A 26,504-nucleotide genomic window follows, 5' to 3' on the forward strand; every position below is an offset into this window, starting at 1 on the left:
ACCGAGAGCACCGCCAGTGGTTGTGACAACACGTTCTGATCGAGGGGGTCGGGGCAGCCCCACCGTGTCACCGGAGTGGAAGAGCACGCGTGTGAATGGTTGGGGGTGTCTAAAGCGCCGGGGACAGACTGCAGGGCCCTGAGTTCTGCTTGCAGGAGGAGCATGGGGAAGAGAATTCCAGTTCCCTTTCTCTGAGCAACCCCCACAGTCAGGCCTGCACAGAACCTTCGTGTGTCTGCCCAGCAACGTGGCCCAGTGGCTGAGAGCGTGGCTGTGTGAGCAGGGTGGGCAGTGAGGGGCACCAGCTGTCAAGAAGTTCCTAATGATGGAGCCAGCTAGAAGTCGGTCTGCTTTTTCATTTGTAACGGTGTCATTGAGGCATAATTCAAGGGCCACACACTCCATTCCTGTGAAGCACACAGTTTAGTGTTTTCTAGAATACTCACAGAGTGTGCAACCTTCACTGCTACCTAATTCCAGAACGTTTTCATCAACCTGAAAAGAAACTCTATATTCTGTTCTTGCATTCTTTCCCCATTTCGCTCCAGCTCCCTAACCCTAAGCCACCAGGAAGCTGCTTTCCATTTCTAGAGATTTGCCTATTCCGGATACTTCACACAGATGAAATCATACACTGTGTGGTCTTTCGTGACTTGCTTCTTTCACTCTGCATGCTGTTGTCAAGGGTCATCCATGTTATGCTCCTTTTTGTGGCTGAATAATATTCCAGCGCATGACTGGACAATACTGGTTGATTTAGTCATCCACTGATGGACATTTGGGTGGTTTCCACTTTGGGCTGTGGTGGATAACACTGCAGGACCATTTGCATACAGAATTTTGTGTGGATACATGTTTTCAATTCTCTTGGGCATAGACCTAAAAAGCAGAATGGCAGGATCATATGCGATCTACGTTTAACCTTTTGAGGAACTGCCAGACTGTTCTCCATACCAGCTGCCCCATGTTACATTCTTCTCAGCCACATGTGAGGGTTCGAGGGCTCTGTTTTCTCTACGTCCTCGCCAACCCTTGTTCCTGTTTGTCTTTCTGATGATAGCTGTCCTAGCGGGTGGGAAGTGGTGTCTCACTGTGGTTCTGATTTGCATTCCCCTAATGACTCATGACGTTGAACAACTTTTCATGTTCTTATTGGCCATTTGTGTGTCTTCTTTGGAGAGATGTCTACTCATGCCATTTGCCCATTTAGGCACATAAGTTAGGTTATTTGCCTCTTTATTGTTGAGTTGTGTGTGTGCTTTCTATGTTCTGAATAGAGGTCCATTATCAGATATGTGATTTGTGCATACTTTATCCCATTCTGTGAGTTGTCTTTTCACTTTCTTGACAGTCTTCTTTGGTTATTAACTTTGACGAGTTCCCATATCTCTGTATTTTCTTTTGTTGTTTGTCCTTTTGATGTCACTTCTAAGAGCCATTGCCTAACCAAGGTTATGAATATTTCCCCCCAAAGTTTTCTCCTAAGAGTTTTATCATTTAAGCTTTTGCATGTAAGTCTTTGATATATTTTTTTAAGTTTAAGTATATGGTGTATGGCAGGGGTCCAACTTCATCTATTTGCCTGTGGCTGTCTAGTTGTCCCAGCCCATTTGTTGAAAAGACTATTCTTGGGGAACCTGGGTGGCACAGTCGATTGAGCATCTGACTCTTTATTTTGGTTCAGGTTGTAATCTCAGGGTTGTGAAATCGAGATTTGCAAACAGGCTCTGTGCTCAGCGTGGAGTCTGCTTAAAATTCTCTCTCCCTCTTCCTCTACCCCTCCTGCTTGTGCCCACTCTCTCTCTCTCTCTCTGTCAAATAAGTAAATAAACCTCTAAAAAGAAAAAAAAAAAAAGAAAAGGCTATTCTTTTCTCATTAAATGATCCTGGAACCCTTGTTAAAATCAGCTGACTGTAAAGATGAGGATTTATCTTTGGACTCTCAATTCTCTTTCATTGATCTATATATCTACTCTCATGCTCGAACCACACAGCCTTAATAACTATAGGTGTGCAGTAAGTTTTGAAATCAGGAAAGTGTCCCTCTTCTCATTTTGTTCTTCTTTTTCAAGATTGTTTTTGGAATTTTCCATATGAATTTTATATTTCTGTATGAATTTTAGGATCTGCCTTTTCAGGCCGCTTTTTATTCTCAATAATATTGGGACGCCTGAGTGGCTCAGTTGGTTAAGCGTCTGACTCTTGATGTCAGTTCAGGTCTTGATCTCAGGGTCATGAGTTCGAGCCCTGCGTTGGGCTCCATGCTGGGTGTGGAATCTACTTAAAAAAAAAAACCAACCAACTAAAGTAAATAATATCAATGATAAAAATCTTTCCTCTCCTCTACCAGACCTCCTGGGGGTGTCTGATGAAGAGTGTGACTGGGGTGCCTGGGTGGCTCAGTCGGTTAAGCATCCGACTCTTGATATCAGCTCAGGTCTTGATCTCAGGGTCGTGATTTCAAGCCCTGCACTGGGGTCCATGCTGGGCATAGAAACTACTTAAAAAAAAAAAAAAAAAAAAGAATGGGTCCAAAGGGCCTAAGTGCCTGAGTTGTTGCCCTTGGTCCCACTATTTACGAACTGTGTGACTTTGAGCAAGTTAATGGGCCTCTCTGTGCCTCATCCATCTCAGGTGTAGAATGTGGATGACGAGTGTACCCACGTTGTGGGGCTGTCCCGCAGATGAAATAAGCCAGTGCGGGGGAAGGACTTCAGTGCGTATAACGCACCGCTGGGACACGAGACGGCCCTTCGGGAGCTTTAAACTGTACACTTACCAGGTGCCCGTCCCCCAAAGTGCTGATTTGATAGGTTCAGCGTGCAGACTGGGAAGTGTTTTTTCGGTTTTTGTTCAACTCCCAGGTGATTTCACAGGAAAGCGCACTCAGGATGACACAGTCTTCTCCACATGGTGAAGCACCTGGGTGCCATACACGGCCATGCCCATGGATCTGGAGGGGACACATCGCCTGACCTCAAGGAGTTGACAACTTAGCTGGCGGGCAAAGAGACGGCCGGCAGAGAAGTCAAGTGTGGTTAAACGGTGAGTTATCGGCACAACACAAAATGTGACGAGGTGAAATGAAATACAGTATCATCAGGGAATGTTCAGGAGCACAGCGAGCCCCCAGAGGATGGACGGCAGGCTGAGACCCCCTGGATCTGGAGTCCAGCCTGGTGGGCTTGGGTCACGTGGCCATCCCCTCATGGCCCTCACACATCACCCTGAGGGCTACACGAAGATGTCAGTGTGAACGCCACTGCTCTAACAACTTGCCACAAATCCTGTGGCTTGCAACCATGCGGATGTGCTGTCCTGCCATTCTGGAAGTCAGAAACCTTAACACGGAGGTGTTGGCAGGACCGCGTTCCTTCTGGAGGCTCTAGGGGAGACTGTTTTTCTGCCTTTCTGACTTTCTCCAGGCCGCCTGTGTTCCTTGGCACGCGGCCTCTTCCCCCTTCTTCGAAGCCAGCAGCAAAACATCTGCCAGTCTTTTCCTCCGTCTCTGACTCTGCTTCCGTCTTGCATCCCCTCTGACTCAGGCTGTCCTACTTCCCTCTTCCAAGGACCCTTCAGATGACTTCGCCCCCCACCCCCACCCAAGCCAGAACGACCTCTCCATCTTGAGATCCTGACCGGGATCACGCCTGCAGAGTCCCCTTACCAGGTAAGGTCCCATATTCATAGGTTTCAGGGATGAGGGTGTGGATATCTTTGGAGTCATTATCCTGCCGACCACAGCGATGATGGTGAACCGTCACTGATCCCTTCTGACCTGCCAGGTGCTGTGCTCTCTGTACCAACCCACAAGGCCCCTCTCGTGGAGGTAGAGTTCCCATTACATCAGTGGGGCCCCAGAGTTCCCAGGTCATAACAGCAGAGGCAGGACCAGGACCAAGGCAGGCCTGGCTGTCTTGACCGCACTGTGCACGTCGTCTCTGTGGGAATAGCTGGGGCAGCAACTTAACATTTGAGTTGGAGGAGCTGTCAGAATTGGTCATGATTAGCATGAAATGAGTTGGACCAACAGTCAGAGCTGAGATAGCAAGAGAGATCATGGTCTTCCAGATAGGCGGGACGGTGGGGACCAAGGCCTCAGTCAGGACTGGGACATTTCAAGTCAGAAAGGGGTCTGGCTGGAAAGAAGGCTCACATTGGTGGGGAGGCAGGAGAAAGCCTTGAATGACGAGCCTCAGTGTCTAGACTTCATCCCTTAGGCAATGGGGAGCCACGGAAAGTGTGTGAACAGAGGAGTGGCATGAGAAAGGGGGATATTAGGAAGGCTGCCCCTCATGGGCTTACATGTCCATCCCCTCCCCCAGAGCAGCCTTTCTATCCCTGTGTTTAGGACCCGTGGCATTCCTGGGGGCCACCTGGCCCAGTCCCTTTGGAAAGCACCAGGGCCACTGGCACCTCTTTCCTGTGCCTGGGGACCACTCGGTCGCCGGAAGCAATGCATTGTAGTGCTGGCCTCCAGGATTTCCTGCAGCAGCCCAGGGCCGGACGGGTCTTTGTGGAAACTGTCCCCGGAGAGCCCCATGCTGCCTGGCCAGGGTCAGGCCCAGGAGGTGGCAGGAGGGGGGTTTGCTCAAAGCCAAGGGGACCTTGAGGAGAGGGGCCTTGGAGGAAGTGGATGCTCTCTGCTATTGGACCGCAGGACCTCCCGCCTCCAGGCTGTGGGTGTGGGTCACCTCCCAGAATCCTTTGCAGTGGGTGCTGTTGGCTCCGACCCTGTGGCAGGCCACTGTCTCCTGATCCCAGCCGGCTGTTGGCTCCTCTGCGCTTCGCATCCAGCAGAAATGACATCTGGGACATCAGGGACCTTGGGACGTGTCCCCCTCCTCATCAGGGCCCTTTTGACCTCCGCCCCCGCCCACCTTGCACAGGCCGGGGGAATAACCCCCTGCACAGAGAATGTGGGACGCTTGTCACTCCTGGCCTCCAACCGGTTTTGGCTGCGGGCAGGAACACGCGCTCGCCAAAACGGAATTGTATTTATACAAGTAGCATCCACCCAGCGCCTGGCAGCCAGAAGGGGCTCAATAAATGGGTGTCGAAGGACCAGGGAGGACATTGGGGGAGGGAAGACCTCCTGCTGCTCTCCCACACCAGGGATGAGGGCACCTCCACACACCCCAACCATGGCCTGCCGCCTCCCCAACAGGCTCTGGGGCTCGAGGGTGCCTCGCTGCAGCCTCCAAAATAGAGCCAAGGCCGCAGAACATTTCCTGTCACCAAACTTCCGAGGCTAATATGTGTTCCCTGTGGCCCGGGTCCAGACGGGACCCGAATTGTTCCAATGAGAAGCTCACCAAGGACTTAGGGCAGGGTCAGGGCCTGAGGTGGGTGTCGGCAGCCTGACTTCTGCCCCAGGGTGACTGGAGGAAACACCTTCTCAGCCCCCAAGCCTCCCAGCACTCGGGACACCTCATCCCCCATCCTGCCCACACGCACCCCGGTAGCCTGGGGACCTTTGACACGAGCTGCTCACCCGATTCCCATCCTGCAGAGTGGAGGACAGATGGGGCTGTTTTCATCCACCTACAAAGTGCCTCTGAGCCCTGCTTGCCTCCCTGGGGCCCACAGTGAAACGCCCTAGGGGAAATCAGAGCAGCTTGGAAATCTGGCTGCGTGACGACCTTGAACAAGGCCCTTCCCTGCTCTGAGCTCCATTGTCTCACCTGGAGATTCCGCACCCCCCCACCCCCACCCAAGAGGTGGTGCCGGATCGCTATGGGTCTCCCTTCACCCTCGGCCCAGCTGGAGGGAGGAGAGGATGCCCCGTGGGCTGTACTTTCCATGGCCTGGGAAAGCATCCACCTCCCGGCCCGTGGGTCAGGGGTCACCTTGGTGGAAGCGAGAGCTGCTGTTGACTGAGCACTTGTGTGGGACTGTGCCAGGCCACCAACCTGGGCGTCCTGTTTGGCCCTCACCATCCTGGCGGGCAGGTGCTGTTACGGCCGTGTCACAGACGAAACACCTAGACTCAGGGAGGGATCGCGGCTCACCCAACGTCCCCCACGGGTCAGCCCTGTGAGGGCTCTGTGGATTCCCCTCCCCGGTGTAGGCACAATGCTGCCCTCAAGAAGATTCTAGAAAATAAAGCTAAGCCATAAATGAAATGATTTCCAGTTGTGAGTATGCCATGTGGGGCATCTCCAATAGGCAATCAGGGAGTCCGTCTCAGAAGAGGTGACATTATCATGTATGCTCTGCTGAGCTTTGAGAATAAGAGCTTTGCATCTCCAGGAGCTACTTGGGCAAAGGCTCTGCCAGGAGGCTGAACCTTCCTGCCCCCCAGAGCGCGGCGAGTGAGGCTGCGCCAACCCCGAGGGCCGGGGGGGGTGGAAGGCTGCCTATGCTTGGGTAAACCCATGCTATGTTGGGTGCTGTGGGAGAGACAAAGAGCCCTAAATCAGGTTTCCTGCCTTTGAGGAAATTCCAATTAAATGTGAGATGAGATGCAGAGGCGTGATAAGTGGCTAACAATGGCAGGCAGGGGAAGAAGGTGAGCAGGACCAGCCGGTGAGGGCGCAGGAACCCAGAGGCGCCGAGACCTGCAGGGCCTGCGTCGGCCAGGACCTCCTCGGGCCTCAGGTCTGGGCAGGGTGGGGTGGGGAAGGAAGGGAAGGTGTGGCCAGGACCCCAACAATAGGAGGGCACGTCCAGGGCTGTGTATGAGTGTCCTGTGGCTGCTGTGACAAGTGACCACAACCATGGTGGCTTAAAACATCACTGATTCATTCTTACAGCGCTGCAGGTCAGACGGCTGACATGGGTCTCACTGCCAGACCATGCTGTCAGCAGAGCTGGCTCCTTCCAGGGGCTCCAGGGGAAATCTGGTTCCCTACTTCCTCCAGCTTTTAGAGGCCGTGCATTCCTTGGCTTGTGGCCCCTCCCTCCATCTTTAAAGCCAGCATCCCGGCAACCTCATTTTCTCTCTGTCTGGGTCTGACCCTGCAACCTCCCTCTTCTAAGCACCTTGTGAATACGTTGGGGCCACCCAGAGAACCAGGCCAGATCGTGTCACACTTAGGGTGAGATAGGCCATCCCAGGACCGTCTCAAAAGGTAAGCAAGTAAAGGATGTCCCAAGAAGAACAGCCATAATGACAGCAGAGACCAGAGACCTCATTGTGGCACGCAGTAGGTGCTTAATGGATGTATGTAGAATGAATGAACAAGTCGGGGAGGGGGGTGGGGGGAGACAGCAGAAGGCCCTGGGTCCCACACAGGGGAGAAGTAGGGGCAGGCGAGCCGTGCCCAGGGACAGGCTTGCTGGCTGGGGTTGGGGGTAGACAGAGGCGTCCCCTCTCCCAGAGGCACCCCTTCCACTGTAAAGTCCTTTAATCTGACCAGCAACCTCATGCCAGCTATGCGCCAGCCTGGGTCAGCTCTGGGTCCTGCCCAGAGGCTGCTATCCATGGGATGGCTCCTAGTGGGCAGCCACAGGTCCAGGACCACGGAGGCCCCGAAGCCCCAGGAGACATGTGACTAAGTACAGACGGTGGGTGCAGCGAGGGATGATGTGCGGAGAGCATCTGCCCTTCTGCTTGGGACCTCTGGAGCCCTCTGCCCCCGGACAAAGCAGTGCCCATAGGAAGGCTTACCAGCCACCTAGCGTGGCCACGGGGCTGACTCCTGCCACATGCAGCCGTGGGCCTGGGTAAGCCAGGACACACAGCCAAGCGCGACCTTGCTGGTTCCTCACCCACTGATGGAGGGGCCGTGCCCCCAGCTGCAGAGGCAGTGCTTTGCTGAGCCTGCCGCCCTCCGCCTCCCGGCCTGCTAACTCGGTGCCGTTGCAGTGGGACTTGACCCTTGGCTTCAGAGTTTGTTTAGAGAGAAGGGCCTGCCACATAATCTTGGGCCCCCACCCAGACCCGCTGAGTCAGAACCTGCTTTCGAACAAGATTTCCAAGCGCTCTGTGTGCGCGTGCCCATCTGAGAAGCGCAGGTCTAGACAAAGGGAGCAGGAGGCAAAGCTGGGTGACCCAGCGGGCCAGGGGTGTGGGCAAGCCGAGCTGTAGAAAGCGGTGTGCCTCTGGAGGAGCGGAAGATGGGGGGCAGACATCACAGGGTTGGGGCAGCAGCAGGGACAGCCGGGGGGGTGCTGTGTGTGGTGGCCAGGGTGGACCCAGGACACCATTGCCTGGGTCAGAACAACATGGACCACCTCTGTCCTCAATATATATAATACTTAGAGTGACCAGCTGGCACGTTCTAAACACTTACCACGTATCAGCTCATTCATGCCAGTAACATGGTGCCGGAGGGGCGATCATTAGTCCGTTCTACAGATGGACAAAGTGAGAGACAGGAAGGTGGAGAGACTTGCCTGACCTCTCTTAACTTGTATGTGGTTGAGCCAGGATTCAAATGCAGAAATCCTGGCGAAAGTCATTTGAACCCATCTCCAAATGCCCCTCTGAGGCACTAGGTTGCTACAGAATGTCGGAGGGCAGGGGAATGATGTGAGCAAAATGGAGTTTTGGAAGGCTGGGCGTGGACTGGCTGGGGGAAGCCTGTGTTTGTGTGGGGAGTGGAGTGGGAGACAGGGTTGGGGGAGCAGAGGTGGAGGCCTCTACTGGAGACTGTCCTTCATTCCAGGCAGCAAGTGGTGGGGCCTCGTGGGGAGGGGACCACAAGGCTGAGACGCAGGCAAGAGCGAGGTTCTGGAGAACGGCAAGGAGGACAAGATTTGCCCGTGGCAGTCTCGGTCTGGGCACAAGAGGCAGAGGGCTGAATCCGTGGGAGGGTCTTGGCCACTTGGAGACAGAGGCCTTCCCAGGCAGCTTCAAGCAGGTTTCCTTGGCTTATTTTTTGCTATGTTTTCCTTACGTCCTCTTTCCCTGCGACCCAGAACAGACTCAGAGTCCCTAGGAACTCCCTGCTAGCCAGGCCTCCTCCAGGCCCTTCCTCCTGGTTCAGCCAGGGGGCCCCAGTCAGGCCATATCCTGCCACCAGCTGGGGGCCCAGGCTCTCAGGGCAAGCTCACTGGGACACAACTTAGTGTCCCCTCTGCTCAGACCTATTAAATTCCCGAGGGGAGAGGACCTCACCCTGCAAAGATGGCCCAGGGCCCATCTGCCCTTGCAGGGAGCCCTGCCTTGTGTGTATCCTGGGGGCGCGGGGCTGGCCGACCTCGACCTCGCAGGCCCAGCCGGCTCACCTCACCCCACAGGCCCAGCAGTCTGCCAGCCTCGGCTGGTTGCTGACCTTGGGCGGGTTCCTTCACCTCTCTTGGTTTCCTTCTCAGTAAACATGGGGAGATTAATAATAATAAATGTTAAAAGATTCCCATCTGATGGGATTGTTTTGAAGATTCTTGAAGATAATGAATGCGAAGGTCAGAGTAGCATTGCAAACAAGCTCGTCACTGGGTTTTCCTGTCAGGGTTTGGCCTCAGGGCCTGGGGAGATTGCAATCATAAAGCTAGCTATTCGTGGCCTAACAATGTTTGCTGAGCACCTACTATGTGCCCGCCGTGTTCCAGGCACAGAGAAATAAGCAGACAAAACCCCTGAATGTCTCAAACCTTCATTTTGGGAACTGTCTTGTTGACCTTCCCCAGCAGTGCTTATGAAGAAGGCATTATAACCACCAGATCATCCCCCCCTTTTAAAATTGGTGCAAAATTCACATCACATAAAATTCACCATTTTAACCATTTTAACGTGCACGATTCCTATGGCATGTAGTTCATTTACAGGGTTGTGCAACCAGCACCTCACCTAATTCCAGAACATTTCATCACCAGGAAAGGGGACCCTGTGCCCATGAGCACTCACTCCCCATCCCCTCCCCCACTTCTGGCCACCACGCATCTGCTCTCTGCCTCTAAGGATTTGCCTGTTTGGACATTTCACTTCAGTGGACTCCCTCACCGTGTGCCCATTGTGTCTGGCTCCCGTCACTTAGCATGGTGTGTTCATGGTTCGCGATCTCAGGGTCATGAGATCAAGCCCTGCATGGGCTTCGTGCTGAGTGGGGTATCTTCTTGAAGATTCTCTGTCCCTCTCCCCCTCCCGCCCTCCCCCGCCGCTCACGTATGCACACTCTCTCTCTCTCTCTCAAAAAAGAAAAAAGACTTCTTTTTATAGGCAAATAACATACATCATGCGGACAGACCCCGTTTTGCTTATCCCTTCATCTGTTGATAGACATCTGAGTTATTTCCACTTTTTTATCCCCGCTTTAAAGGCAAGGAAACCAGAGCCAAACCAGCTACTGGCTCAAGGTCAACACCTGCCTATGACCCAGAAATTCCACTTTGAGGCATTTACCCAAGAGAATGAGAACACACGTCCACACCGGGAGCTGTACGTGAATGTCCACAGAGGCTTTATTCATAGTAACCCCACACTGGAAACAGCCCACATACCCACCAGTGGGGATGGAGGAGTACACTGTGGTCATCGTACCCTGGAACACTACTCACCCACAGAGAGGGAGGAATGGCTGACTCAATGCAGGCACTTGGAGCAACCTCAGAAACCTGATGTGGGACTGAAAGGACGCAGACACGTGTGCTGTGACTCCATTTACATGAAATTCTAGGAAAGTCAAACCTGCGGTGACAGAGGACAGAGCAGTGCTTTTCAGGGGCTGCGGGGCGGGGCTGGCTGGCGAGGGGCACCAGGGAAGACTTGGGGGGTGATGGAAATATTGATTATTTTGATGGTGGCCATGGCCACGTGGGCGTATACATGTGTTGGACTTAGTTTAAATGGATGCATTTTATGGTCTAAACGGTGCCTCCATAAGTCAGCTTAAGAAAAGAAGCTGTATGTCCCAGCCTCACACACCCGCAGTCCTCCTGGCCCCCACTCTGGTCACTGTTCTCTGGACCATGCAGGCTGGGCCCCTTTATCCTGATGGGTCCCTGAGTTTGCAGGCTCTTTGAGCCTGCTGGTGCCTGGAACGTAGTAGGCCTGCTGGGAACCCTGCTTTTCAGGCTGACCGAGGTCTGTGGACTCCACGTGGAGGTACCCTGGAAGGAGGGTAGAGCCCAGATCAAGAGAACTCCATTCATTCGTTCATTCATTCATTCATTCATTCATTCATTTATAAGATTATTTATTTATTTATTTGACAGAGAGAGACAGGGAGAGAGAGAGAGAGAGAGAGAGAGAGAGAGAGAGAGAGAGAGTATAGCAGGAGCAGCAGGCAGAGGGAGAAGCAGGCTCCCTGCTCAGCCCCAACGTGGGACTCGGTCCCAGGACCCTGGGATCATGACCTGAGCCAAAGGCAGGTGCTTCACCAACTGAACCACACAGGCACCCCTGGGAGGACTCCATTTGGAGCCCAAGCCCTAGGCCATACTGCTAATTACGACCCTCCCTGGGACTGGAAGCCAGGCCTCCAGCTGGACCCCAGGGTTCTGACCACCAGCATTCTTCGCCCTCGTGGTGCGGACAGGTCGCCGTAGCAGGGCAGTCAGCCTGGTGGCACCTGCTGAGGTTCCTCCCTTCCCTCTGGCAGGTCCGTAGCCACCCCTTCTCTACCTGGAAGATGAAGAAATGGGCTCTGGGAGGGGCTGACCCTTGACCTGGGATTCTCAGCGAGTGGGTGGCAGGCCTAGGATTCCAGCGCAGGGCACAGGGGAAACACTGATGTTGGGATGTGAGGCACCAGGCACCCAGGAGGCTGGGACAGCAGTAGACTCGGGGTCACGGCCCTCAGGACCGCCCCAGGGTCTGCTCCAGCTCCTCCCCCAAGAGGTGGCAGATTGGGATTGATGAGGGTGGCAGGATTGGGAGGGTCCTGTGTCTGGAGGGTCTCTGTGGGGGTGATGCTTGGTCATTGTGCAAGAGTCCATGTGTGTGTGTCTGTCTCTGTGTCTCTCTGTCTCTGACTCTGTCTCTGCATCTCTGTGTTTATGCATATTGTATGTCTCTGCATGTGTACCCATGTCTCTCTTTGGGTGTCTCTGTCTCTGTATTTCTGTCCATCTCTGTCTCTGTGTCTGTCTCTCTTTTGTCTCTGTATCTCCTACTCTTTTTTTTTTTTTTTTTTCTGACAGAGAGAGAGATAGAGAGAGAGGGAACACAAGCAGGGGGAGCGGGAGAGGAAGAAGCAGGCTCATAGCGGAGGAGCCTGACTGGGGCTCGATCCCAGAACGCCGGGATCACGCCCTGAGCCGAAGGCAGACGCTTAACTGCTGTGCCACCCAGGCACCCCCGTATCTCCTACTCTTATCTCTGCTTCTGTTCTCTCTCTCTCTGCCTCTGTCTCTCCCTGACTCTATCTCTCTCTGGTGTTTGTCTCTGTCTCTCTGTATCTCTCTGTGTCTGTATCACTCTCTGATTCTCTTGTCTCTGTCTCTCTGGTATCTCTGTCACTCTGTATTTCTGTCTCTGTCTCTCTCTGTCTCTCTGTATCTCTCTATCTCTATTGTCTCTGTCAATCTCTTTCTCTCTCTGGTGTCTCTGTCACTCTGTATCTCTGTCTCCGTCTCTGTGGTGTCTGTGTCTGCCTCCAGCACTGGTGGGAAGAAAACCCTTCTCAGGGCAGGGACCCGAGGAGGGGACAGGCCTGCTCTGACCTGGCGCGGCTCCTTCCCAGGCCAGCTCTGGCGCCTCTGGGCCGGTGGGAAGAGGCAGTCAGCCCAGGGAGGCCAGGGCCTGGCAGGCAGGCCTTTCCTGGGACAGGCCCTCCCGCTCCCGCCCCCCGCAGCTGGCTGGCTTTCTTCCTTTACGCCTTTAGGATAAACTCATCTCCCTGGGTCTCCAGGGCCCTGAGAGCTGGGGGGAAGGCCCTGCCTCCCTCTCAAGGGCCTGTACTCTGCATGTCCTGGGGTCCTGGCGGGGGGGTATCGAGGACTGGGCCCCACCCCTTGGTGCTGCCTCTGGCCTCCCTTGCGCCTCCTGGGACCCCCCCCCAGTCACCATCCTCCCCCATTATTATCTGTACATTTTGGCCCCTGTTTGGATGAGCTGCTGGGGAGCCCCCCCCCACATCTTTGAGCGTTGAGGCCATTGGCAGGACCCCAGAGATCAGAGGCTCCCAGGCAAGGCTGGCCAAGCCGGACTCCAGAGCCACCAGCCCGCTCAGAACAGCTATCTGTTTGAAAAGACAGAGCCCAGTGGGTCAAGCGTGGCTTTGGAGTTGACCAATCTGAGTTCACAGACCAGCTCCCCTCGTGTCAGTGCCTGCTTGTGTCCGAGTTCAAGGTCATCATCTCCCAGGAAGGCTGAGACCACAGACAGGGCCCGTGGCCCCACAGATGTCTGCAGTAAACATCGGCCCGTCATTACCCAGTGACCACCCTGCCTGGCACGGGCAGCGCTGCCCAGAGCGTCTGCCCTGTGAGGAGAGGACAAGCACGTGCTCAAGGCTCTCTGTAGTTCTTCACAGTGTGTTCTTCCAGCGGATCCTTGCGAAAACCAGCGTGTCCCGATGAGCCGCTGTGCACCCCTGGCTCCTGAGATGCCATTGGGGGCAGGCAGTTCCCATCCCAGAACCCTCCCCCCCAGAAAGGCCTCTCTACCGTGCTCCTTAGGCCAGTATGGGGGGATTACATGGCCCGGTGGGAAGAAATGGGTCAGGCAGGCTTGGCTGCCTGGAGAAAGGGGCCCGTTAGGAGGCAGAAGGTAGCACAGGGTAGAACACACTTTAACTGTGCCTCCTGCCCGGCCCCCCTCCTTGCCTCCCATGGGTCAGAAGCTGTATGTAGTTCTCCAGCCTCGGCCAGCCGGCTGGCACCGAATGCCACACACCAGGGTCCCGGCAGCTGGGAGGGTGACAGCTGAGCTCTGCCCTGGGAACAGGTTCCAACACGTTCCTTCCAGAGTGGAAGCAGATTCAGAAGGGAGGGAGGAGGGGCCGCGGGGGGCGGAGGGCAGCTGGGGTCCTGGTGACTTGGGTCTGCGTCTGGGCTTGCCCCGTGCATGCTGGCAAAACACTTGACATGTCCCTTCCCTCATCTGCGAAGGGCTGGATTGACCGCACAAGGTTGTTCCAAGAATAAAATAAAAGTGTGTGATGCCAAAGCTGAAAGGAAGGATAACCCCGTAGCATGTCGTGCAGTGACCTATGACACTGCAGCTCTGAGCAGTCTGGGCTTTACAGACGAGGACACCAAGGCTCAGAGATTGTCCTTCTCCCGGGCGGGCAGCAGCAGGGCTAGGAAGCTCGTGGACTGCTACATGTTGGTGTCTGTTGGGCGTCTCCTCCCTGGATTTATAGGCTCCCTGAGGCCTTTGTCTGCAGCTGGCAGGGAGCCCAGCTGATAACCAGTTAGGGAATCCGTGAGGGAATCAATGGATATTAAGCTGTGTGACCCCAGGCAAGCCCCTTCACCTCTCTGGGCCTGTGTTTCAATATCTGTCAGGTAAAGGAGGGGTGCACCCAGCTCTAAAAAGCTTTTAGGCCAAACTCCAGGAACCCAGTGGAGAGAACTACAGGTCAGGGCTGGAGCACAGGGACTTTCCAAGGTCCCTGGTCATTTTTAGCCTCACTCCTAGGGGACAAGCGACCCGCAATCTGTCCTCGGCCCGGCCCGCTCTCAGCGAGTTCTTTTTCTGGCTGTATGAACTCAGGCCGCGTGCGCAGCCAAAGTTAAACTCAAGAGGGCTGGACACGTGGCTTGGGTGGGGAGCTGTAGCAGATGGCAGGCCACCTGTTGAAGGGGGACCCGCGAATCAGCAGCTCCCACCCAACGGCCCCTTTGCTGCCCGCTCCCCTCCCTCCTGCCTGCCTTTGAGTCTGCCTTCCCCCTCCTTCCCCGGCCTGCAGGCAGCCATGGGGACTCCAGCCTGGGGACTCTCACAGAGAGGGGGACCCACGGAGGCGGGAGGGGGGCAGGGAGGAAAGCATTTCCTTAGAGCCTGTTCCTCCTCAGAGGCTGGGGGGAAGGCAAGAACCTAGCTGACAAAGGCAAGGGGGCTTCGTTCAGCCCTCAGAGAAGACCCCGAGTGGGGCCGTGCATAAGTCTGCCCCCCACATCTCCCCGTCACTGCCCCCCAGAGGAGTCATCTCACCAAGTCTTTGGGTATTTAAAGAGTTTTGAAGCTCCTATTAATAAAAAAAAAAATCACAAAGCGATATGTATGCATGGTTCTTGGGAGGAACGTTTGAAAATACGGAACATCCACAAACAGAAAGGAGGAAATCACCTACGGCCCTGCCTGGCTGGGATACCCAGCATCGTCGTTCCTGCCGACATGTATCTACGGTTCTCTGACCTTCTGCTTTCACAACATAGGACTGATCTGTGTCAACACTGGCATGATCTTTTCCGTAGCATCATTTGGGATGCCCGCATCTTTATACAAGGCTCAGTCCCTTATCTGAGACTCCAAAATCGCGAAAGCTCAAAAAATCCAAGTTTGTGCGGAACTCATTTGATCACAGAAATCTGCCCTGAGCTGACACGACGAGGCTATTTATAGCCTCCGTTCCCCAGCCTCAGCACGAAGATCTGAATATTTTGCTGTAGAAACAGCAACGAGCGTGGCCGGAGGTGCTGTGTCAGACCCCACGGAGGGGTACGGTGATACTGCGCGTAGTATGGCCCTTGATATTTCTCAAAGTCTCAGACTTCTGAATTCTGGAACTCCTCTGGTGTCCCAGGGACGTGCTAGATTTTAACGGAGCGGATGCATCAGGAGCTTACGTTTGCTGGGGGTGCACTCTCTGCTGGTCTTTTGTATTTCGTACTCACATCAACACCGGGGGGGGGTGCATTGTATCCCGTTCACAGATGGAAACATAGAGGCTTGAACCCAGATCCTTGACTGCCGAGTTCAAGCGCCTCCTGCCTCCCTGCCTCCCTCCCTGCTCTTTCCTGATACGATTTGAGACACCACCGAGATCAGTCTTCTTCAAACTGTGGTCCATGCCCCCTGGATACTTGTTAAAACAGCGCAGATCTCCAGGTCCCACTCCTGCTCCTGACCCAGGCATCAGCTTGCCAAGCAGGCTTGTGGCGATTCTGGGGCTCATCGAATTTGAGACCATCCACCTTGGGCCCCAGAGACTTGGGGTCAAGGGAAATGCTGTCCAACTCCTATTATTTAGATGATCGTAACGTGGGCTCGGGGGCTCCAGGGTCTCCATTTTTGTCTCAGTTTTTGCCTCTGCAACCTGCTGCCAGAGGCATGTCAGCCCTGCCAATTCGGGAGCCCTGCGTTTCTGGAGCAGCCCAGGGACGACCCGCCCCACCCTGTTGGCCTCAAAGCCATGGCCCAGAATGGGCTCTCCAAACCCAAGTCATAATTTTGGTTAACACAAGGGACATGCAGCTCAGTTCAGAAACTACCTTCCCTGCCCGCTCCCTTCTCAGAGCCTGACCTTCTTGCATGTTTCAGGGACGCAGAACTAAGTTCCCATGTGAGCACTGTCATGCCCCCTCCCTGTTCTTCTCCTCGGAAGAATAGCTGTATCTTTTATCCTAATTCAGCCTGCCCATCTGCCCTTCCTGCTTTCTTTTGTTTTCTAGGAGTAAATTCTCCCTTCCTCCCACCATCAACTCATCTATCCATCATCCCTCCTCTGTCCTTCCATGCATCCATCCATCCGAGAGCCAACCACCCACCCATCCATCATCCCTCCTCTTTCCTTCCATCCATCCTTCATCCACCTCTCCATTCTTCCTCTTTCCATCCATCCACCCATCAGTCTGCTAGCCAGCCAGCCAGCCACCCATTATCCCTCTTCTTTCTTTCCTTCCTTCCTTCCATCCATCTATCCACCCACCCATGTACCCATCCATCCATTCACCGTGCAACCCAGTAGGTGCTCAATAAATTGTAGCTGAATGAATGAATGATGAGTTTCTCCAAACAATCTATCTAGAACCTTCTGAGAAAGGGGAGGGCAGAGAAGATCCACTTAGAATAAGTAATTCTGACTGAATGAGTGGCTCACACCTCTCCTCGTTCATTCATTCCTCAGCAGATGCTTATTGAGTCCCCCTGAGTGCCAGTCATTAGGCCGGGTTCTGGAGCTGGAGATACAGTGTTGAGCACAAACACGTGTCTGGCCCTGACCCTCATGGACCTTGCAAATTTGGGGGGAGACAGATGTTAATCCAATAACCACACTCATGAATTTGTAATTGCAAACAGCAGCAAGTGCCCAGAAGGAACAGAAATCACCCAGCCTATCCCAGAGGTTCCTGAGCCAGGCCTGGGACCAGCGAGGGCGAGGTCTAGACCCTCCCTCAGGAGCCCAAAGATGAACCATGTGCCACAAGGCCATCTGCCTCAGGTGGCTCAAGAGAGGGACTCAAAGGGACCTGGTCACAGAAGTGATAACACAGTGACAGGAACAACAGGACATTAGGAGCTGCGGGAAGTCACTGTCACCCACCCCAGGCCTTAGGGACAGAAAGGAGTGTTGCTAGAGCTGTTGCTGGGGCCACGGAGGAAACAGGGCCATTTCTGGAAGACACTGCCTGAAGCAGAGAGGAGAGACGGAAGGGGAGAGAGGAGAGAAGAGAGAAAGGAAGAAATACCTGGCTTCTCCCTCCGCCTGCCCTTCTGTCTCCCTCCGGTGCTCCTGTTGGCTGAACCTAGGGGGTGGTCACAAGGTGAGGGAAGCTGGGACACGGAGTCCGCTGGGCCTGCCTGCAGAGGGGAAGGGTGAGGAATGGCTTACGTCTGGCACAGGCAGGAATTAATGGCACAGAGGGGAGGCAAGCGAGTTCCAGGCCACCGAGAATCACGTGCAAAGGCCCCGTGAAACAAAGTGCATGGTACCTCTTAGAAAGGCCAAAGCACCCGGAGGGCACAAGGGGCCCAGTAGAGTCCTGGGGGCTCCCGGAGATGCGGGCAGGTCCCAGCCGACAGGGGGTTTGATCCCCGTCCCCCCTGCCCCCGCCCCGGGAGCTCTGAAACCTGAGAAGGATTTTAAGAAGGAGGAAGGCCACAACCAGACTTGCACTTTTGAAAAGCCCACGAGAGCTCCTTCGTGGAGAGCAGGTGTGAGGTGCCCCCCCCCAGGGGGAAGCGGGCAGGAGGCCTCGGACTCCTCCCCACCCTCTGTCCTCACACAACCACAACAACAGGAAAGCTCCCGCTTCTTATAATGATGTGTCCGCTTCCTTGATCATGCGCTTGCCATCCTTTGAGACCTTTGCCCCTGGAAGGGACCTCCTGCTCAGCCTGCCTCGTCTGCCCCCTTGCCCTCCATGAAGCACCCCCCAGCTGCCCGCAGCCCGGGCTGGGGTGCCAGCCACCATGGCACCCGTTCATGGCCTCTCTCCCTTCTCCAGGGGATCGGCTTTCAGGTCTGATAAATATTAATGGCCGTGCAGGGTTGCGGGTGGCCCCGCCGGGAGATAGTCTTTCTGGAAGGCGTGTCAGGGTGCCCAGCCAGTTGCAACGGGACACCCCGGTCTGACTCCCGGCCTCCAGCCGGCCCCCGCCCCACAGACCTCAGGGGGCAAGCCTGGAGCCCCAGGAGACCACCCAGAGTGTCAGACCTGCTCTGTCTGCTTCTCTCTAAAGGCCGGAGCTGGTCATCCCGGGAGCCAAGATTTGGGGTCCTGAGAAAGACATGGAGTCAAGAAGACCTACTTGAATGACGAGGTGAGGGCACCTTGGCCTCAGAACCAGAAACCCTCATGTCCCGAAGGAGTGGAAGTGCGATGGCTGAGAGTTCCCCTCGAAACTCTGTGTTCCTGGGACCTGGGACGAGCCGGGGCTGCCCTGGGCCTTGGCCCCTCCACCTGTTAAATAAAGGGGATGGGCTGGAGAAGGTCCAAAGTCTCATCTTTCCTAAAACATACTTTAGAAGTATGAACATTCACTTCTCCAAGGCAGAAGCCATTTCAGGGAGCATAGGGGGAGGAGTAGACACTGGTTCACTGCCTACCACGGGGCGGGAGGGGGCACTTGTGTCGTCAGTGGGGTCCCCATTGCCCCACGGTGACTCGGGGAAGCAGGTGTGGTTATTCCCCACATGCAGGTGCACTCAGGAAATGCGGCTCGGGAGGTCAGTCCCCTGTCCAGGGCCACGCGGAGAGTATGTGGCAGGGTTTGGATTTCCATCCAGATGTTGAAATCCACTGGCAACATAGTGCAGTGCTTGAAAGCTGGGCTCTGGAGCCAGCCATCCTGGGTTCGAATTTCAGCTCTGTCCCTTGGATGCTGTGTGATCTTGGGCAAGTAGGTTAGCCTCTCTGTGCTTCACACTTCTCATCTATGAAGTGGAAATGACACTTGTGTCCCTACTTCATGGAGTCAATTGAAAGGATTTAATGGGATGATGGACACAGATTTAGAACGAAGGGTGGCTAATTTAGGATCTGAGATCTCCCCAGCCCAAGTGCGTACAGGTCCTTCGTGCACCATCCCTCTGTCCGTACGCTTGGACCCTGCATATTATCGAACCCAGCGCCCCCCACCCCCCCCCGAAATATGCTTTGAATCCAGGAGGGAGTGGAGTCAGGACTGTAAGTCACTGTTCCTGGTGAGCGCCGTCCTCTCGACAGCTGGAACGTTCTAAATCATTCTAAGACCTGGGCAGATTGGAATTTTAAAATGTGTTTCCCCTTTTAGAGCAAGCCATGCCTAAGTATTTCTGGCCTGTGAAAGGAATACAGTTTCAGAGCCAGGGCAGAGAAACCACGCGTGCTCACACAACCCAAGGAAAACACCCACCACCGGGCCCTTTTCCTTTGCAGCCCGTGTGGGCTTCATGGAGGCTGTTGGGCAGGGAGGGGGGACCCTCCAAGGAGACAACACACAGGGCTGGACTGGCGAGTGGAAGCTGAGAGCAGGGGTCGGGAATCAGGGAGCCCTGGGTATTCCATGAGCCCCCACGAATGTGGTTTCCAACGTCTCACTATGTATGGACGCTGACCATATGTCTCCCCGGGGACCAGCAATTCCACTCCTGTTATCTGCCCAACAGAAACACATTATGTGTTTCCAACAAACGACACAGACTAAACTGTTCAGAGAAACACCATTTGCGTCGGCCTGAAATCGGGATCTACCCAAAGCTTATCAGTAGCAGACTGGATGAATAAGTTACGGCGTAGTCACCAGTGGAATACTATCTAGCAAAAAACAAGAAGGAGGAGGAGAAGGAGAAGAATCGGGTATTCCTACGGGGAAAAATGGGGAAGAACTTCAAAGACATAATACAGAGCCAAAAGCCAGACTCAGAGGGGACATACGACATACTTCTATTTATATAAAGTACAAAGACAGTGTGTACTGATACACGCCACCACCTGGGCGAACCCCGAAAAGCTAAGGCTGAGGGTAAGAAGCCAGGCATGAAGGACCCCACGTCTCAATTTCCATTTCCATGAAATGTTCAGAACAGGCAAATCCACAGAGACCCAGCAGACGAGGGGCTGCCAGGGGCCGGGGGTGGGGTGGGAGGTGACAGAGAAAGGGTATGGAGTTCCTTTTGGGGGTGGTGTTGTAGACCTGCAGCTATATTAGAAGCCGCTGAATGTCCACCACTAAATCAGTAGATTGTGTGGCACGTGAATGACCTCTCAACAAAGGTGCTGAAAAATAAAACACGAAGCCGGGAGGCCTGGAGCTCTGGCTGTAAAGCGTTACCCTTGGCGGGGGGCCATGCCCAGAGGGTACCCCAGAAGGGGGGCTTCTGGGAGGCTGGACGTGCTTCTTTCTGGGTGCCGGTAACACAGAGGTGCTCAATTTGTGAAAGTCCCACAGGCTGTCCCCATGCAGGGAGGCACACTTTTCAGCATGGAGGTCACACTTCGGGGAGACGTTTTGAAAAACAACACCCCAGTTTAGTATTAGACACACACTTCAGTCCCATTTTTTTGTCCCCATCATGAGTCCAGCACCAAGCAACCGCAGAAGTGAGAGACCAGGGCAGGCGGGCTGGCTGGCGGGCTTGGAATATCCTTTGGTGACTCAGAAGAACAGCTGGAAAGAATCCGTTGCTGCTGGCTGCCAGCCCCCGCCCCCTGTGAGCCAGCGCTGAGGACCTGCCGCAGCCCCCCAAGTGTTCCAGGGCCTGAGGGCGAGGGAGCTGGGGCTGGGGTGGGGCCACTTGCGGAGCCATAGGCAGGACTCGAAGGCGTCCAGCAAGCCCTGGCCATTAGCCTCCCTGGCAGGACCCCGTGAGGGACAAGGATGCCTTTATTGCAGAGGCTTGGGGAGGCTGGCCGACAGGCCAGGGGCTGAGCACACAGCAGGGTGGATTAGAGCAGGACTGTCAGGACAGACGGCCTGGGTTTGAATCCAGCTCTTCCATTTCCCAGCTCTGTGGCCTTGGGGACGCGCATTCCCCGTTCCTCAGTGTCAGTAAAATCGGGTAACAATTTTACTGCCTGTTTTCTAGGCAGTCACGAAATCTAAACTAGATTGTGCCGTCAGCTCTGAACAGAGCACCTGGCATTTCGTCAGGATCCAGCAAAACTTAGCTTACTACCATTGCATGCTGGAGGACACGAGCCGGTTTGTCTATTGAGCACCTATTGCATGCCAGGCACCCTTAAGTTAGCAACCATCTACTTTAGTTTCCACCCCTCCCGTCCCAGGAAACCTCTCTGGCTTGGAAGCCTGGCAGCTAACCACGTAAATGATTGTTGTGATTTCGTGCCGCAGATCAGGGTCTGCTGAGAAACCAGCAGCCAGGGAGCCTTTGAGTTCACTCAAGATTTATGTGGAGTGTTTGTCCCCTCATCCCCAGCGGCAGGTCCACCCTGGCGATCGTTCATCAAAGGGGTTTTATGAGGCCCTGAAGTTGCTGGCAGTAGCCTCGGGTTTTGAGACGGAGGAGGTCGGGGGAATGGTGTCACCTGGAGGGGAGACTGGGCTGGGCTGTTCGCTTCTGGATTCTTTTTCCAGGTTCATGGGAGCCAGGCAAGGTTTTAGGGGCACCTGATTCTGGTCTCAGGATCTGTACCCCATGCTCTGGTCCTTAAATGTGTAATGCAAGCACTGTTGTGTTTTTAGCGAAGCATTTGTAGCACACAGAATGCTTCTGTGTCGGGGTCTCAGGCCCCCAGGGTGGGAAGTCTGCCCTCCTCCCACCTCCACTCCCCGAAGCTCCTTTATTAGAAAAAGAAGGGACGCTAAGACAAGGTCACCAAACCTGCTGTACATTTTTCCTGTTTATACTGAACAGATTAGCCAGGTTTACACATAGAAAATGCAAGGAAATTTCACCAGCCTCGGCAGCCGGGAGCTTTTCCCAGTTCTCAGGAGCTGTGCCTTTGGGCCTCGGCTTCCCTGTCTCTCAAATGGAGCCGATGATTCCTGCTTTGCCCTCAGAGTGCTGTGTCATGTGAACTAATGGGTGTGAAATGGCTCATAAGCCCGAGGCCCCCATAAATCCCAGGGATTTTTTTTTTTTTATTGTTAACGGTTGCATTCCTTCCCTCTGAGAAGGAGGACATATTTTTGCCGGTGGCCTGCCATGTTTAAAGCTCTTTCTGAGGGTGGTAGAGAAGTGCTTGCTTCGTTCTTAGGGGGGGAAAAGGAAAGAAAGAAAGAAAAAAAAAAAAACAGGGCAGCCAGATGATAAATTTTGTTTTTCTGGTCCCCAGCGAGCCAGAAGCCAAACTCACAGCACAAGCAGCCTGAGCAAGAGGCAGGACAGAGCAGCCTGCAGAGGTAAACGGTCCTGGAAGGGGAGCTCGAGGCACACGTGCAGTTTTTAGGGAGGAGGGACAGAGAAATGACCCAGTGGGAAGGGAGGAAGCTGGGGGCACCAGGATGGACTTGGCGTCCATCGCTGGCCCTTGGGGGGGAGCGGGACACTGGAAGCTGGCCAGAGTAGCCGGGCAATTCTGGAACCTGGAAGGCCCGGTGAGGTTCTGGCATCCCACGTTCAAGCATAGATTGAGCCCCAGCCATGTCCCTGGCCTTGTGACACCATGGGACAGCACAGGGGAAGCCAGTCGGGCTCTGCCCCAGGGGGAGAGGCAGGCCCAGAGGCAGATGCACAAAATAACGTGTGATAAGTGCTCAGAGCCTGGAAACCAGTCTCCCCAGCAGGGTGAGGGCAGATTCCTGCGGTTTCTGGGCCAAGACAACCCCACAGGAAGCCGCGAATCTGAGATGTGCCCAGATGTTCCACGCTGACGGCCTTCTTGTCTCCTGCAGAACCGAGGTGGGGCGCTTTCTCACCGTCCGTCTGCAGCGCCAGGTCTGCCCCTGAGCACCTGTCGCTGCTTGCAGGCTCCCCACACCCAACTTGAGGAAGGAAGATGGGGAGAGCAGGTGGGTGTCCTGGGGGGAAGCCGACACCCTCTCTCCAGCTGCAGGGGTGCCCTGCGCTGAGAGCGCTCAGAGCGGACGCGGGGAGACGGCTCTGCTGGGGTGGGGAGGCGCGCTTCTCAAGGGAAGTTAATACAGTCGAGCCTCAATGGTGCATGCGCCGTCTGTCCTGTGTCCACCCGGGACCCTGTCAGGGGCTCGGAACACGTGAGGAGCAGGAGGTTGGGGCGCTGGAGGCCATCCCTGCCCTAACCCACGGGCATCTCAGGCCCCAGGGCCAACCAGGGTGTTAATGGGGACACACTGCCTGGATTCCAGCGCAGATCCACCTAGCTGTGCCACCTGGCCTTTGCCTCCTCACCTGTCGACCAGGGGTATATGAGAACCTCCCTCACAGGCTTGTTGCAAAAACTGGGTGAGTTGCCATCTGCAAGGCACAGGTCTCAGCTCACCCGCCTCCCAGCCCTATGGGATGGGTCATTTTGTTATCCTTGCTTTGCAGATGGGGAAACCGAGGCTCAGAGAGGTTAAGGAGCAGACCGGGGCCACACAGCTAGTAAATGTTATGCGGTACCAGCAGCCCCACCCCCTTGGCCCCCACTCACAGAGGACCAAGCAGCATCACCTGCCTTCTTCCTGCTCTGATCTGTGATCTCTTGCTTCCTGGTTCCTGAGATGTGTGCCAGGGGACTTTCCGGAGTCACTGGTCACGGAGGAAAACAAAAACATCCAGCAGAATGCCTCTCCCCTCCCACCCTGGGTCCTTTATGTGCACACACGCACACACGGGCAGGGTCATGAACACACGCATACGTATGCACCTGTATGCATGCACACATATACACATCAGGACACGCATACACACACGAACAGCTGCATACACACATGCACACACAAACGTAAATGTATGCACATGCCCACACACGGCACACTGTCAGGAAGTTCTGCTTAAAGACCAGCTTAGTCAAGAAAACTCCACCTCCCTCATTTTGTCCCGTTGACCCCCATGGCCCTCCTCCCTCACACGGTCCCCCCCACACATTGAAGTACAAACAGGCTGTAGCAGAACCTCGTCAACCACTGGATCGAGCCAGAAATTGGGGGGGGGGCGACGCACACATTGTCACCTACATCGTGCCAGGCCTCTGTACCCAGGGTCTCAATTGGCACAGAAAAATCTGGTGAGGATCACCACCCCATTGTACAGAGCAGGAAACTGAGGCTTGAGGAGCTAAGAGGTTTGCCCAAGACTGCCACAGAGAGAGAGGGATGGCGCAGGATTGGGCCCCAAGTGCACAGGACGCAGGTCCTGAGACGGGCCCTGGATATGCACAGTGAGCAAGACAGACCTGGTTCCTGCGGGGGGCGGGAGTCCCCAGGCTTCTGGTCAGCCAGGCAGGGAACAGCTGACAGAAAAATAAATAAAACCCACGGTAAATTCCTAAGCCAACAAGCTGAGACAGAGAATGGAAGGGGGACCTACCTGAGGCAGAGAAGTCAGGGAAGCCTTTCTGGGAGGACACTGCAGCCGAGACCCTAGAGATGGACAGGAGTCGGGGTGCAGGGAGGGCCTGCAGAGGCATTCGAGGTGGGAGGAAGCATGTGCCAGGCCTCCAGGGGTTCACGTGTTGCTCCCCCCCCACCCCCTGCCAGGACCTGCACTTCCTAAGCGGCCTTGTTTTACCAGCAACCTCTTGGTCTGTGTGGGGCTTGAGGGTTGTGCTAGGGCACCATGAACAGACCCCAGCCCTTTAAGTTTCCCGATCAGGCCCCTCCTGCCACCAGATATGAAAAATGCCAGAAGCGGGGGAGCCCCTCCCCCCTAGCATTCCTTCCAGACAGTTTTGCTGACATAGCTTTTTTCCTGGGCCTGGATAAGGACCTGCAGTACTGAATTTCTGGTGGTGGTGGTGACAATGATGATGATGATTTTTTTAAGTCCTAGACTGCACCAAGAACCCGAATCTGCACCAAGGGTTCCCAAGAGGTGGTCCTTTTCTCTTGTTCCGTTTATTTATAATGCATGGCCCTCCTCAGTGCCCAGGGGAAGCCTAGTTTTATTTACATGTCAATGCCCCAGAGGGCAGAGGGGCCCACTTGGCACCTTTGTCCCCAGGCTCACTCTAGGTTCCAGCTGGCAGGCTGCAATAGCTAGCGGTCAACTGCTCACAAGTCAGACTCACAGACTTTTGAAGTTGGAAGAGGTGTTCTTTCACAGATGGGAAATGGAGGCTCAGAAAGGTCTGGATTTGCACAAGGCCTCCCAGCCTGAGCCAGAGCAGTGAAGAGGACTGAGGGGTCCTGGCCATGTCCCCTGCTATGGACAGTTTCCATCAGCAGATGGGTGACATGGACCAGATGTCTGCCTAGTGAGTGGCTTGAGAGCAGAGGCTTTTGGAGTCCACTGCCTGGGTGCCTGGAGCTGAATCCCAGCCCACGACACCTGAAAAGTAACTTGACCCTCAGTGGCTCTTCTTTCTCATCTGTAAAATGGGCTGATCACAGCACTTAACCCAGAGTTCCTGGGAGCAGGAACTGAGCTGATGTATATAAAGTGCTTAGAATAGCAGTTGGCACAGTTCACCCTCTGCCAGAGCTCCTATTTATTAAGAGGAAGAAAGGGCCCAGAGTTGTTGAGTCACTTGCTCTGGAACACACAGCCCTGAGACACAGGGGACCCTTCCTGTGCTGCTGGTGAGAGCGCGGTGGCCCCCCGGCCAGCCGTGGGGAAAGGCGTGGAAGGTTGAGGATTCCTGTACCCCTGATGGTGCCTTCTCTGACGCATTCCAGGAGACGGGACAGCTCCTCTTCCATCTGTCTCCAAAATTAGCACACTGGGCCCTGAAAGGTGCTCCAACCCAGGGCTGCGCAGGGCCGTAAATGACCCTCATGTGCTCCCTCCTTTCAAAGGAGGAGGAGGCTGGGGAGCCCGAGCCGAATGGGCAGGGCGCTGCCCCTCCCGAGAGTCCCTCCGGGGCTCCTCGGTCTCTCTCTCTCTCTTTCTCTCTCGGGCGCCGGCCGCGTCCTCATCGGGCTCCCCCCGCGTCCTGCTTGCCCTTTACTTAAAGAGCAGCTCCAGCCGCTGATGGGTTTCCGCGGGTCCCCGAGGAGACCCTTCAGACGGCCCGAGCCGGGCGCGCTGGAGAGAGCCCCTAATTGGGGCCATGAATCACAGCGCGCGGCTCCCGGCTGGACACAAAATAGATAGGAGCCGGCGAGCCATTGTGCGCAGTTCGGGCCGCGGGGGAGGGAGGGCCGAGGGGGCGGGGCGCCGGGCGGGAGCGCGAGGGGAGGGATTCCCCGCCTGCCGCGCGCCCGCCCTCCGCCCCGTCCCCCG

The 26,504-nt window shown here is 55.1% G+C and overlaps 1 protein-coding gene across 2 annotated transcripts; it reads left to right on the forward strand.

Annotated features, from left to right (window-relative positions):
• The first annotated feature begins 2,583 nt into the window (after window positions 1-2,583).
• On the forward strand, window positions 2,584-7,012 carry LOC117795295. 2 transcript variants are annotated; one of them, XM_034639559.1, is made up of 2 exons: window positions 2,584-3,045; window positions 3,546-7,012. In XM_034639559.1, exon 2 carries the CDS (start codon window positions 4,296-4,298, stop codon window positions 5,253-5,255), a length of 960 nt encoding a protein of 319 aa, XP_034495450.1. In that variant the 5' UTR covers window positions 2,584-3,045; window positions 3,546-4,295; the 3' UTR covers window positions 5,256-7,012. The 2 variants fall into 2 exon arrangements, with proteins under 2 accessions (XP_034495450.1, XP_034495451.1); XM_034639560.1 differs by having other exon boundaries at window positions 3,570-7,012.
• The last annotated feature ends 19,492 nt before the right edge of the window (window positions 7,013-26,504 follow it).

The sequence above is a fragment of the Ailuropoda melanoleuca genome, chromosome 12 (assembly GCF_002007445.2).
Source record: "Ailuropoda melanoleuca isolate Jingjing chromosome 12, ASM200744v2, whole genome shotgun sequence".
In the NCBI taxonomy this organism is placed as follows: Eukaryota; Metazoa; Chordata; class Mammalia; order Carnivora; family Ursidae; genus Ailuropoda; species Ailuropoda melanoleuca.